The sequence below is a fragment of the Scyliorhinus torazame genome, chromosome 7 (genome assembly GCF_047496885.1).
Source record: "Scyliorhinus torazame isolate Kashiwa2021f chromosome 7, sScyTor2.1, whole genome shotgun sequence".
NCBI classification, from domain to species: Eukaryota; Metazoa; Chordata; class Chondrichthyes; order Carcharhiniformes; family Scyliorhinidae; genus Scyliorhinus; species Scyliorhinus torazame.
The window spans coordinates 176,126,937-176,141,929 of NC_092713.1; the positions used below are offsets into that span (position 1 = coordinate 176,126,937).

The 14,993-nt window shown below is 50.1% G+C and overlaps 1 protein-coding gene across 1 annotated transcript in view; it reads right to left on the reverse strand.

The window, feature by feature from the left end:
* Positions 1-14,993, reverse strand: part of LOC140427371 (G protein-coupled receptor kinase 6-like) — a 256,903-nt gene that overhangs the window by 45,019 nt on the left and 196,891 nt on the right. Inside the window, exon 12 of the mRNA XM_072512918.1 lies at positions 9,546-9,683. Within this exon, the coding sequence (XP_072369019.1) occupies positions 9,546-9,683 (138 nt within the window). The remainder of the gene's footprint in view (positions 1-9,545; positions 9,684-14,993) is intronic.

Here is a 14,993-nt window from a genome sequence, read left to right on the forward strand (position 1 = left end):
TAAACCTCTATCAAGTCGCCCCTCATCCTTCTCCGTTCTAATGAGAAAAGGCCTAGCACCGTCAACTTTTCCTCGTAAAACCTACTCTCCATTCCAGGCAACATCCTGGTAAATCTCCTTTGCACCTTTTCCAAAGCTTCCACATCCTTCCTAAAATGAGGCGACCAGAACTGTACACAGTGGGCACGGGAGCAATAGGTCAGAAGGTGAGAGCATTGAGGGAGAACGAGGGAATAGGACAGTGGGGCTCTGAGGCAGAGCAGACAGGGAGAAGTTGCTGAACACAGCGGGTCTGGTGGCCTGAAGTGCATATGTTTTAATGCAAGAAGTATTACGGGTAAGGCAGATGAACTTAGAGCTTGGATTAGTACTTGGAACTATGATGCTGTTGCCATTACAGAGACCTGGTTGAGGGAAGGGCAGGATTGGCAGCTAAACGTTCCAGGATTTAGATGTTTCAGGCGGGATAGAGGGGGATGTAAAAGGGGAGGCGGAGTTGCGCTACTGGTTCGGGAGAATATCACATCTGTACTGCGGGAGGACACCTCAGAGGGCAGTGAGGCTATATGGGTAGAGATCAGGAATAAGAAGGGTGCAGTCACAATGTTGGGGGTATACTACAGGCCTCCCAACAGCCAGCGGGAGATAGAGGAGCAGATAGGTAGACAGATTTTGGAAAAGAGTAAAAACAACAGGGTTGTGGTGATGGGAGACTTCAACTTCCCCAATATTGACTGGGACTCACTTAGTGCCAGGGGCTTAGACGGGGCGGAGTTTGTAAGGAGCATCCAGGAGGGCTTCTTAAAACAATATGTAGACAGTCCAACTAGGGAAGGGGCGGTACTGGACCTGGTATTGGGGAATGAGCCCGGCCAGGTGGTAGATGTTTCAGTAGGGGAGCATTTCGGTAACAGTGACCACAATTCAGTAAGTTTTAAAGTACTGGTGGACAAGGATAAGAGTGGTCCTAGGATGAATGTGCAAAATTGGGGAAAGGCTAATTATAACAATATGAGGCGGGAACTGAAGAACATAGATTGGAGGCGGATGTTTGAGGGCAAATCAACATCTGACATGTGGGAGGCTTTCAAGTGTCAGTTGAAAGGAATTCAGGACCGGCATGTTCCTGTGAGGAAGAAGGATAAATACGGCAATTTTCGGGAACCTTGGATAACGAGAGATATTGTAGGCCTCGTCAAAAAGAAAAAGGAGGCATTTGTCAGGGGTAAAAGGCTGGGAACAGACAAAGCCTGTGTGGAATATAAGGAAAGTAGGAAGGAACTTAAGCAAGGAGTCAGGAGGGCTAGAAGGGGTCACGAAAAGTCATTGGCAAATAGGGTTAAGGAAAATCCCAAGGCTTTTTACACGTACATAAAAAGCAAGAGGGTAGCCAGGGAAAGGGTTGGCCCACTGAAGGATAGGCAAGGGAATCTATGTGCGGAGCCAGAGGAAATGGGCGAGGTACTAAATGCATACTTTGCATCAGTATTCACCAAAGAGAAAAAATTGGTAGATGCTGAGTCTGGAGAAGGGTGTGTAGATAGCCTGGGTCACATTGAGATCCAAAAGGACGAGGTGTTGGGTGTCTTAAAAAATATTAAGGTAGATAAGTAGAAATCTTTGGATCCTCACTGTCTTCAGGGGATGTCCCGGAGGACTGGAGAATAGCCAATGTTGTTCCTCTGTTTAAGAAGGGTAGCAAGGATAATCCAGGGAACTACAGGCCGGTGAGCCTTACTTCAGTGGTAGGGAAATTACTGGAGAGAATTCTTCGAGACAGGATCTACTCCCATTTGGAAGCAAATGGACGTATTAGTGAGAGGCAGCATGGTTTTGTGAAGGGGAGGTCGTGTCTCACTAACTTGATAGAGTTTTTTGAGGAGGTCACTAAGATGATTGATGCAGGTAGGGCAGTGGATGTTGTCTATATGGACTTCAGTAAGGCCTTTGACAAGGTCCCTCATGGTAGACTAGTACAAAAGGTGAAGTCACACGGGATCAGGGGTGAGCTGGCAAGGTGGATACAGAACTGGCTAGGTCATAGAAGGCAGAGTAGCAGCAATGGAAGGATGCTTTTCTAATTGGAGGGCTGTGACCAGTGGTGTTCCACAGGGATCAGTGCTGGGACCTTTGCTCTTTGTAGTATATATAAATGATTTGGAGGAAAATGTACCTGGTCTGATTAGTACGTTTGCAGACGACACAAAGGTTGGTGGAATTGCGGACAGCGATGAGGACTGTCAGAGGATACAGCAGGATTTAGATTGTTTGGAGACTTGGGCGGAGAGATGGCAGATGGACTTTAATCCGGACAAATGTGAGGTAATACATTTTGGAAGGTCTAATGCAGGTAGGGAATATACAGTGAATGGTAGAACCCTCAAGAGTATTGAAAGTCAAAGAGATCTAGGAGTACAGGTCCACAGGTCATTGAAAGTGGCAACACAGGTGGAGAAGGTAGTCAAGAAGGCATACGGCATGCTTGCCTTCATTGGCCGGGGCATTGAGTATAAGAATTGGCAAGTCATGTTGCAGCTGTATAGAACCTTCGTTAGGCCACACTTGGAGGATAGTGTTCAATTCTGGTCGCCACACTACCAGAAGGATGTGGAGGCTTTAGAGAGGGTGCAGAAGAGATTTACCAGAATGTTGCCTGGTATGGAGGGCATTAGCTATGAGGAGCGGTTGAATAAACTCGGTTTGTTCTCACTGGAACGAAGGAGGTTGAGGGAGACCTGATAGAGGTCTACAAAATTATGAGGGGCATAGACAGAGTGGATAGTCAGAGGCTTTTCCCCAGGGTAGAGGGGTCAATTACTAGGGGGCATAGGTTTAAGGTGAGAGGGGCAAGGTTCAGAGTAGATGTACGAGGCAAGTTTTTTACGCAGAGGGTAGTGGGTGCCTGGAACTCGCTACCGGAGGAGGTGGTGGAAGCAGGGACGATAGTGACATTTAAGGGGCATCTTGACAAATACATGAATAGGATGGGAATAGAGGGATAGGGACCCAGGAAGTGTAGAAGATTGTAGTTTAGTCGGGCAGCATGGTCGGCACGGGCTTGGAGGGCCGAAGGGCCTGTACCTGTGCTGTACATTTCTTTGTTGTACTCCAAATGTGGCCTTACCAAAGTTTTGTACAGCTGCATCATCACCTCACTGCTCTTAAAATCAATCCCTGTTAATGAACGCTAGTACACCATAGGCCTTCTTCACAGCTCTATCCACTTGAGTGGCAACTTTCAAAGATGCATGAACATAGACCCCAAGATCTCTCTGCTCCTCCACATTGCCAAGAACTCTACCGTTAACCCTGTATTCCGCATTCATATTTGTCCTTCCAAAATGGACAACCACACACTTTTCAGGGTTCAACTCCATCTGCCACTTCTCAGCCCAACTCTGCATCCTATCTATGTCACTTTGCAGCCGACAACAGCCCTCCTCACTATCCACAACTCCACCAATCTGAAAATTTACTGACCCACCCTTCAACTCCCTCATCCAAGTCATTAATGAAAATCACAAACAGCAGAGGACCCAGAACTGATCCCTGCGGTACGCCACTGGTAACTGGGATCCAGGCTGAATATTTGCCATCCACCACCACTCTCTGACTTCTATCGGTTAGCCAGTTTGTTATCCATCTGGCCAAATTTCCCACTATCCCATGCCTCCTTACTTTCTGCATAAGCCTACCATGGGGAACCTTAAATGCCTTACTAAAATCCATGTACACTACATCCACTGCTTTACCTTCATCCACATGCTTAGTCACCTCCTCAAAGAATTCAATAAGACTTGTAAGGCAAGACCTACCCCTCACAAATCCGTGCTGACTATCCCTAATCAAGCAGTGTCTTTCCAGATGCTCAGAAATCCTATCCTTCAGTACTCTTTCCATTACTTTGCCTACCACCGAAGTAAGACTAACTGGCCTGTAATTCCCAGGGTTATCCCTCGTCCCTTTTTTGAACAGGCCACTCTCCAATCCCCTGGTACCATCCCTGTTGACAGTGAGGACGAAAAGATAATTGCCAACGGCTCTGTAATTTCATCTCTTGCTTCCCATAGAATCCTTGGATATATCTCGTCAGGCCCGGGGGATTTGTCTATCCTCAAGTTTTTCAAAATGCCCAACACATCTTCCTTCCTAACAAGTATTTCTCCGAGCTTACCAGTCTGTTTCACACTGTCCTCTCCAACAATATCGCCCCTCTCATTTGTAAATACAGAAGAAAAGTACTCGTTCAAGACCTCTCCTATCTCTTCAGACTCAATACACAATCTCCCGCTACTGTCCTTGATCGGACCTACCCTCGCTCTAGTCATTCTCATATTTCTCACATCTGTGTAAAAGGCCTTGGGGTTTTCCTTGATCCTACCCGCCAAAGATTGTTCATGGCCTCTCTTAGCTTTCCTAATCCCTTTCTTCAGTTCTCTCCTGGCTATCTTGTATCCCTCCAGCGCCCTGTCTGAGCCGTGTTTCCTCAGCCTTACATAAGTCTCCTTCTTCCTCTTAACAAGACATTCAACCTCTCTTGTCAACCATGGTTCCCCCACTCGACCATCTCTTCCCTGCCTGACAGGGACATACATATCAAGGACACGTAGTACCTGTTCCTTGAACAAGTTCCACATTTCACTTGTGTCCTTCCCTGACAGCCTATGTTCCCAACTTATGCACTTCAATTCTTGTCTGACAACATCATATTTACCCTTCCCCCAATTGTAAACCTTGCCCTGTTGCACGCACCTATCCCTCCGCATTACTAAAGTGAAAGTCACAGAATTGTGGTCACTATCTCCAAAATGTTCCCAGACTAACAAGTCTATCACTTGCCCTGGTTCATTACCAAGTATCAAATCCAATATTGCCTCCTCTCTGGTCGGAAAATCTACATACTGTGTTCGAAAAGCTTCCTGGACACACTGCACAAACACCACCCCATCCAAACTATTTGATCTAAAGAGTTTCCACTCAATGTTTGGGAAGTTAAAGTCACCCGTGACTACTACCCTGTGACTTCTGCACCTTTCCAAAATCTGTTTCCCAATCTCTGCTACTATTGGGGGGCCTATAGAAAACTCCGAAAAGGTGACTGCTCCTTTCCTATTTCTGACTTCAACCCATGCTACCTCAGTAGGCAGATAATCCTCGAACTGCCTTTCTGCAGCTGTTATACTATCTCTAATTAACAATGCCACCCCCCGCCCCCCCACCTCTTTTACCACCCTCCCTAATCTTATTGAAACATCTATAACCAGGGACCTCCAACAACCATTTCTGCCCCTCTTCTATCCAAGTTTCCGTGATGGCCACCACATCGTAGTCCCAAGTACCGATCCATGCCGTAAGTTCACCCACCTTATTCCTGATGCTTCTTGCGTTGAAGTATACACACTTCAACCCATCTCCGTGCCTGCAAGTACTCTCCTTTGTCAGTGTTCCCTTCCCCACTGCCTCACTACACGCTTTGGCGTCCTGAATATCGGCTACCTTAGTTGCTGGACTAAAAATCCGATTCCCATTCAGGGGCCAAATTAGTTTAAACCCTCCCGAAGTGTACTAGAAAACCTCCCTCCCAGGATATTGGTGCCCCTCTGGTTCAGATGCAACCCGTCCTGCTTGTACAGGTCCCACCTTCCCCAGAATGCGCTCCAATTATCCAAATACCTGAAGCCCTCCCTCCTACACCATTCCTGCAGCCACGTGTTCAGCTGCACTCTCGCCCTATTCCTAGCCTCGCTATCACGTGGCATCGGCAACAAACCAGAGATGACAACTCTGTCTGTCCTGGCTTTTAACTTCCAGCCTAACTCCCTAAACTCGTTTATTACCTCCACACCCCTTTTCCTACCTACGTCGTTGGTACCAATGTGCACCACGACTTCTGGCTGCTCACCCTCTCCCTTAAGGATCCTGAAGACACGATCCGAGACATCCCTGGCACCCGGGAGGCAACATACCTTCCGGGATTCTCGCTCGCGACCACAGAATCTCCTATCTAGTCCCCTAACCATTTAATCTCCTACAACTATTGCTTTTCTATTCTCCCCCCTTCCCTTCTGAGCCCCAGAGCCAGACTCAGTGCCAGAGACCTGGCCGCTAGGGCCTTCCCCCGGTAGGTCATCCCCCCCAACAGTATCCAAAACGGTATACTTGTTTTGAAGGGGAACGGCCACGATGGATCCCTGCACTGTCTGCCTGTTTGTTTTCTTTCCCGACTGTAACCCAGCTACTCTTGTCCTGTACCTTGGGTGTGGCTACCTCCCTGTAACTCTCCTCTATCCCCCCCTCTGCCTCCCGGATGATCCGAAGTTCATCCAGCTTTAGCTCCAGTTCCCTAACACAGTCTTTGAGGAGCTGGAGTTGGGTGCACTTCCCGCAGGTATAGTCAGTCAGGTTGTATCCCTCACCACCCACATCCGACAGGTTTCTCAACACACTGTGGCGGGTTCCTGATTTCGCCAATTGGAGCGAGCCGGTTAGATCGGAAACAGATCGGTGCCTGGTGCGGTTCTCATTTTGGGCCACTCCTGTGAATTAATGGCCTCGTCACGCTCTCGCTTAAGTGCAACGGAGCCATAAAATCGTGCCCAGAAGTGCGAAATTATTCTACCTGTGGTAGGAAGTCCGAATATGTTTTTGAAATAGGTGGGAGAAGGTGAGGCGGGCCAGGTAGTGGATGGGAGAAACCGGTTTGATGGGACAGTGAGGTGGGGGGGGGGGCGGTGGCGTGCGATCAGGGGGTGCGATGTCAGAGACAAAGCCAGATCCCATTTGAAGCAGGTGAGGATGAGGACCTTTCTCGCCTTCCTGGCTCACCATTGGCACCTGTCCTCCATCGTCCAGCTGATCCCAGAGGTCCACCCGGGCTTCTCCACCACCTCCAGTACGTTGCCCTGCTGATGCGTCAGGTTGTGGTGGGCACAGCAGACCACCACAAAGAGAGCGACCCACTGAGGGGTGTACTGCAGTCCACCACCAGAGCGGTTGAGGCATTGGAAACATATTTTAAGCAGTCCTATGCAGCATTCAATGACAGCCCAGCTGGCCTTGTATCGCGCTTCCGAATCGGTCACCAGTCTCCGTATTGGCGCCATTAGCAAGGTCCTAAGCTAGTACCCCTTATCCCCCAAGAGCCAACTGGCCATCCTGGAGTGGTCCTCGAAGAGGCCGGGGATGTCCAACTGTCCCAGGATGTAGCGGTCATGTACACTCCCTGGGAAGTGTGCACACACGTGATCTCATGTGGTGGTCACACCTAAGTGGCATGGAAGGCGACATGCGTGCCATCTATTATCCCGTAGACCTGGTGCATCCTGGCGATGGCGGAGAATTATGCTGCCCGGGCATCTTTTTGGGCTTGGTCCAGGGCAAAGTTTATATAGTTAGCTGCCTGGGTAAACAGGGCAGCCGTGACTTCACGGATATACTTGTGTGGGCTGTAGCTTGTGATATGCTGCACAAGTACCGCTCGAGCATTGGTATAATCCTGAGGCATAAAGGTTCAGGGCTACGATGTTCTTGACGAAGACCAGAAGTGGGTATCTGCAAGGACATGGCACAGTTGCCGCACTGTCTGCTTGTTGAGGCGGAGCCTCCTGCGGCACACCCTGTCCGTCATCTGTTCGAAGGACCAGCTACACCTATACACCTTGGGCCTTCGCCAGGCTGCTACTCTATGTCCCTCCCCTGCCTAATGGGTGGCCCGGGTCCTCAGGATGTGGAGTGGGGCCAGAGCCTCGGGCGTCTGTCAACGGTGCTGCCGCCGCATTCTCCGGCGTCTGGCTGCCTGGCCAGCCAGCAGCGCTGTAAGGGCAGGCTTCGCGGGGTCCAAGATATCATCCAATTCGTGTAATATTGTAAGGAATTAGAGGGGGTGAGGGACAGACAACCAATGATGGCTTCCACCCTCAAGGCCTTCCAGTCTCCCATTGCTGGCCCCCTCATCCATCATGGGTGCCATCCAACCCACTCTGCCCACAACCCCCGGCCGCAGCCAGGGCCCCTGGATACCAGACCCATTGGTAACCTCGACTGGACGCAGCTTCGCGTACCGGTGGACACACCCACCCTCTGGTTGCGGTAGTGTCCCATGTGCCGAGGCCCAGCCCATTGGTGTTTGGGTGGTGGCTGCAGCGTCTGTGGTGTTGAGGCCTCCAGTGTTCAGGCAAAGTGTCCAGGCGTCACGGTCTGACTGCGACGCTAGGCATTAACTCTCACCTGCGATATGGCACGCCTACCCACTGGAATCCACTTGGGAGCTGTGAAGTTCTCACTTTAGTAGGATTGCTAGTTCCCAATCAGCCACATGGCCAGAGGCTGCCAAGGTCAGTGGGAGTTATGGGTGGTCGATGCGACAGACAGGCAGGAGAGGAAGTTGCCCCTGTTATGGGTACACACGATCTAGGAGTGGCATGGTGGACCTGTCCTCCCCCCACCCCTGAGGTCCCCTTCAAGTCACTCATCACCCTAACTTCAAAATATATCTCCATTCCTTCACTGTCGCTGGGCCAAAATGCTGGAATTCCCTCCCTAACACCACAGGGACTGCAGCAGTTCAAGGTGGCGGCTCACCACCACAAACTGAAGGGCAATTAGGGATGGGCAATAAATTTTGACCTCGCCAGTGAAGCCCCATCCTGTTTATGAAGACAGTAAAATAAAATGCCCCTTCCCTCACCTACCATCCGATTTCGAGCTGACTCCCACCCTCTGCCCATCTCTTCTACCTCCCAACATCACTATCTTTCTGCTCTCCAACTGGCACCTTCTCAGCTCCCCTCTAAACCCCCCACCCTCTGCTATGCTCCTGGAAACGCCACTCTGACTTCCACTCTACCCTCTTCACCAATCTCTGCCCCCACCCCAATTCCTTCCCCCACTCTGCTCCCCACTCCCTGACCTTCCTCCAACCCAAGTTCTCTCTCTGCCCCCTCCCCATTCCCTACCCACTCAATACAGTCTTGTATTCCTAGTCTCCTCCACTCCCAATCCTCTCCCATCCTCCTCCTGCTCACCAATCCTATGCCTTGCTCGCTCTTCTCCACACAGCATCATTCTCTGTCCACACAGCATCATTCTCTGTCCACACAGCATCATTCTCTGTCCACACAGCATCATTCTCTGTCCACACAGCATCATTCTCTGTCCACACAGCATCATTCTCTGTCCACACAGCATCATTCTCTGTCCACACAGCATCATTCTCTGTCCACACAGCATCATTCTCTGTCCACACAGCATCATTCTCTGTCCACACAGCATCATTCTCTGTCCACACAGCATCATTCTCTGTCCACACAGCATCATTCTCTGTCCACACAGCATCATTCTCTGTCCACACAGCATCATTCTCTGTCCACACACCATCATTCTCTGTCCACACACCATCATTCTCTGTCCACACACCATCATTCTCTGTCCACACACCATCATTCTCTGTCCACACACCATCATTCTCTGTTCTTGCTGAAAGGCCATTTACCTTCATTTACTCCTGAAAAAGGGAGGGAAGTTTGGAAATGAGGATCGTAACTCACATCAGGTACGAACGGAGGCTTCACCATTCCTGCTTCCATCCGTTTGAAGTTAATGTTTTGAAACAGGGAGTGTTCTTTGACTTCGCACGAGCCCCTCCCACAGCAACCCAGTCGTTCTTTTGGATTTTTCCTCAGTAACTATGGGAATAGTGAGAGCCATGAACAGCCATCTTTATCCAGAGAGATTTGAAACCTCACACATCATTTGCTCATCCCAGCTGCCACCCTCCCCAAAATTTGCCAATCCACTCATGACACCCACCCAATACAACCCCTCGCCGCCCAGTCCCAACCCTCCCAAACCAACCCGTCCCCCATTCAGTCCCAATCACCCAAACCAATCCCTCCTAGGCCCAATCCCACCCCCCCAAACAAACTCCTCCTCTGCTCAGTCATCCCCTTCCAAACCAACCACTCCCCAGCTCAGTCCAACCCTCCTGAACCAACACAACCCTCCCAGTCCTATCGTGCCTACCATTCCCCTCCCCACCCAGTCTCAACTCGAGCCCTTCCCCACCCAGTCCCACCCTCCCAACCAACCCCTCCTACACCCAGTCACCCCTCCCAAACAAACCCCTCCTCCGTTGAATCCTACCCTCCCAAACCGACCGCTCTCCCACCCAGTCACCCCCTCCCAACCAACCCCTCCCCCGCAGTGACCCCCTCCCAAACCAACCGCTCACCTGCCCAGTCAGCCCCTCCGAAACCGACCGCTCTCCCACCCAGTCACCCCCTCCCAACCAACCCCTCCCCCGCAGTGACTCCCTCCCAAACCAACCGCTCACCTGGCCAGTCAGCCCCTCCGAAACCGACCGTTCACCCACCCAGTCACCCCCTCCCAAACCAACCGCTCACCTGCCCAGTCAGCCCCTCCGAAACCGACCGTTTACCCACCCGGTCACACACTCCCAAATGAACCTCTCCTGCACCCAGTCCCGTCCTCACAACCAACCCACCCCCCGCCCTCCCAACCAACCCATCCCCTCCCACCCAGTCCCGCCCTCCCAACCAACCCCCCCACCCAGTACCGCCCTCCCAACCAACCCCCCCACCCAGTCCCGCCCTCCCAACCAACCCACCCCCCGCCCTCCCAACCAACCCATCCCCCCACCCAGTCCCGCCCTCCCAACCAACTCATCCCCCCACCCAGTCCTGCTCGCCCAACCAACCCACCCCCCCGCCCTCCCAACCAACTTTTGTAAGGGCCACGAAGAATCCAGCACGAGTTTTAAGGATACAAAGTAATAACATTTATTTACTATAACATATATACATAACAGTAGCAGTAACTTCCCTTGCTACATACTCCTTCCTGCTGGTTCCTGAACTGGCCAGCTTTATTTATACTAGGAGTTTCTCCGCCCCCCTCATTGGGGAAGCTCATACTCCCACAGGATTGTGGGATAGTCATTAGTCCCCAGCCAATGGTAAGTAGGCAGGTTATAACATCCCTTCCCCCCCCAAAGTCCAAGGAATCCACCAAAGACCCTGGCGAAGGAGGGCGTCGGACTCGTTTGGCCGCAGGCCGGACACCATTTGCACGCGGCGCTGGATCAGGCGGCGTGTAACAAGACGGAGACCGGTGCTTCCGTGATGAACGGCGCAACGGTTGTACATCCACGGCCGGTGGACCCGAGGATTCCCCCTCTAATCCCATCCTTGTCGCCAGTTTTGTAAGGGCCACGAAGAATCCAGCATGATTTTTAAGGATACAAAGTAATAACATTTATTTACTATAACATATATACATAACAGTAGCAGTAACTTCCCTTGCTACATACCCCTTCCTGCTGGTTCCTGAACTGGCCAGCTTTATTTATACTAGGAGTTTACTAGTGGTTTCTCCGCCCCCCTCATTGAAGCTCATACTCCCACAGGATTGTGGGATAGTCATTAGTCCTGAGCCAATGGTAAGTAGGCAGGTTATAACACCAACCCATCCCCCCACCCTATCCCACCCTCCCAACCAACCCATCGTCCCGCCCTCCCAACCAACCCATACCCCCACCCAGTCCCGCCGTCCCAACCAACCCATCCCCCCACCCAGTTCCACCCTCACAATCAACCCCTCCCTGCCCAGTCACCTCCCTAAACTAACCCCTCACTCGCCCAGTCACCCCGTCCTAACCAACCCCTCCTCTGCCCCGTCCCACTCTCCCAAACCAACCCCTTTCCTACCCAGTCACGCCCTCCGAGTCAACCCCTTCCCTGCCCAATCATCCCCTCCAAACCAACCCCTTCGCTGCCCAGTCACCCCCTCCCAAACAAACCCTCTCCCACTCAACCCACCCGCTCTAGCAATTCCAACATGGCCGACAAGTAACTTTCGAGCCTCACAGGTCCAAGGCAATGACCATCTCCAGTAATGGAGAGTATAACCATTTTCCATTGAATTCCTACAGTGTAGAAGGAGGCCATTCAGCCCATCGCGTCTGCACTGGCTCTCTGAAAGAATATTCTACCTAACCTCATTCCCCTTGCAAAGATGATTCTGGATAGGAGCGAAAGCAACAGGGTAGTTGTTATGGGGGACTTTAACTTTCCAAATATTGACTGGAAGCGCTATAGTTCGAGTACTATGGGTCCGTTTTGTCCATTGTGTGCAGGAGGGTTTCCTGACACAGTATGTAGGTAGGCCAACGAAAGGCGAGGCAATATTGGATTTGGTACTGGGTAATGAACCAGGACAGGTGTTAGATTTGGAGGTAGGTGATAGTGACCACAATTCGATTACGTTTACTTTAGTGATGGAAAGGGATAGGTATATACTGCAGGGCAAGAGTTATATCTGGGGGAAAGGAAATTATGATGTGATGAGGCAAGACTTACGATATATCGGATGGAGAGGAAAACTGCAGGGGATGGGCACAATGGAAATGTGGAGCTTGTTCAAGGAACAGCTACTGCGTGTCCTTGATAAGTATGTATCTGTCAGGCAGGGAGGAAGTGGTCGAGTGAGGGAACCGTGGTTTACTAAAGCAGTCGAAACACTTGTCAAGAGGAAGAAGGAGACTTATGTAAACATGAGACATGAAGGTTAAGTTAGGGCGCTCGAGAGTTACCAGTTAGCTAGGAAGGACCTAAAGAGAGAGCTAAGAAGAGCCAGGAGGGGACATGAGAAGTCTTTGGTAGGTAGGATCAAGGATAACCCTAAAGCTTTCTATAGGTATGTCAGGAATAAAAGAATGACTAGGGTAAGAGTAGGGCCAGTCAAGGACAGTAGTGGGAGGTTGTGCTTGGAGTCCGAGGAGATAGGAGAGGTGCTAAATGAATATTTTTCGTCAGTATTCACACAGGAAAAAGACAATGTGGTTGAGGAGAATACTGAGATTCAGGCTACTAGACTAGGAGGGCTTGAGGTTCATAAGGAGGAGGTGTTAGCAATTCTGGAAAGTGTGAAAGTAGATAAGTCACCTCGGCTGGATGGGATTTATCCTAGGATTCTCTGGGAAGCTAGGGGGGAGATTGCTGAGCCTTTGGCCTTGATCTTTAAGTCATCTTTGTCTACAGGAATAGTGCCAGAAGACTGGAGGATAGCAAATGTTGTCCCCTTGTTCAAGAAGGGGAGTAGAGATAACCCCGGCAACTATAGACCAGTGCGCCTTACTTCTGTTGTGGGAAAAATCTTGGAAAGGTTTATAAGAGATAGGATGTATAATCATCTGGAAAGGAATAATTTGATTAGAGATAGTCAACAAGGTTTTGTGAAGGGTAGGTCGTGCCTCACAAACCTTATAGAGTTCTTTGAGAAGGTGACCAAACAGGTGGATGAGGGTAAAGCAGTTGATGTGGTGTATATGGATTTCAGTAAAGCGTTTGATAAGGTTCCCCACGGTAGACTACTGCAGAAAATACGGAGGCATGGGATTCAGGGTGATTTAGCAGTTTGGATCAGAAATTGGCTAGCTGCAAGAAGACAAAGAGTGGTGGTTGATGGGAAATGTTCAGACTGGAGTCCAGTTACTAGTGGTGTACCACAAGGATCTGTTTTGGGGCCACTGCTGTTTGTCATTTTTATAAATGACCTGGAGGAGGTAGAAGGATGGGTGAGTAAATTTGCAGATGACACTAAAGTTGTTGTGGACAATGCGGAAGGATGTTACAAGTTACAGAGGGACATAGATAAGTTGTAGCGCTGGGCTGAGAGGTGGCAAATGGAGTTTAATGCAGAAAAGTGTGAGGTGATTCATTTTGGAAGGAATAACAGGAAGACTGAGTACTGGGCTAATGGTAAGATTCTTGGCAGTGTGGATGAGCAGAGAGATCTCGGTTTCCATGTACATAGATCCCTGAAAGTTGCCACCCAGGTTGAGAGGGTTGTTAAGAAGGCGTACGGTGTGTTAGCTTTTATTGGTAGAGGGATTGAGTTTAGGAGCCATGAGGTCACGTTGCAGCTATACAACACTCAGGTGCGGCCGCATTTGGAGTATTGCGTGCAATTCTGGTCGCCGCATTATAGGAAGGATGTGGAAGCATTGGAAAGGGTGCAGAGGAGATTTACCAGAATGTTGCCTGGTATGGAGGGAAGATCTTATGAGGAAAGGCTGAGGGACTTGAGGCTGTTTTTGTTAGAGAGAAGAAGGTTAAGAGGTGACTTAATTGAGGCATACAAGATGATCAGAGGATTGGATAGGGTGGACAGTGAGAGCCTTTTTCCTCGGATGGTGATGTCTAGCACGAGGGGACATACCTTTAAATTGAGGGGAGATAGATATAAGACAGATGTCAGAGGTAGGTTCTTTACTTGGAGAGTAGTAAGGGCGTGGAATGCCCTGCCTGCAACAGTAGTGGACTCGCCAACACTAAGGACATTCAAATGGTCATTGGATAGACATATGGACAATAAGGGAATAGTGTAGATGGGCTTTAGAGTGGTTTCACAGGTCGGCGCAACATCGAGGGCCGAAGGGCCTGTACTGCGCTGTAACGTTCTATGTTCTATGTTACCCTGTTACCTTACACATTCTTTCTTTTCAGATAGCAATCTAATTCTCCTTGGAATACCTCGATTGAACCTGCCTCCACCACAATCTCAGGAAATTAGTTTTAGACTCCAATCATCCTTTGCCTGAAAAAAACTTTTCTCACATCACTTTTATTCTTCTTGTATTGAACGTAAGGGGACTCAACGGCCCAGTGAAAAGTCAGAGTCTTCGCCCACCGAAGAGGCCTAAAAGCGGACATAATCTGCATTAAGAGACGCACCTGAGGGAGAAGGACTGACTGCTGGTAAGGAAGAGCTGGGTGGGACAGATGTACCATTCATGTTACGGGACGAGGGCTAGAGGGATAGCAATACTAATTAACCAAAGGATGAGGTTTACAGAAACCAAGACAGTTACGGACCCAGGGGGATGGTATGTCATGGTCAGCGGTGTCCTGGAAGGGGCATCGGTCGTACTGGTAAACGTGTACATTCCCAACTGAGACGACACAGAATTGATAAAG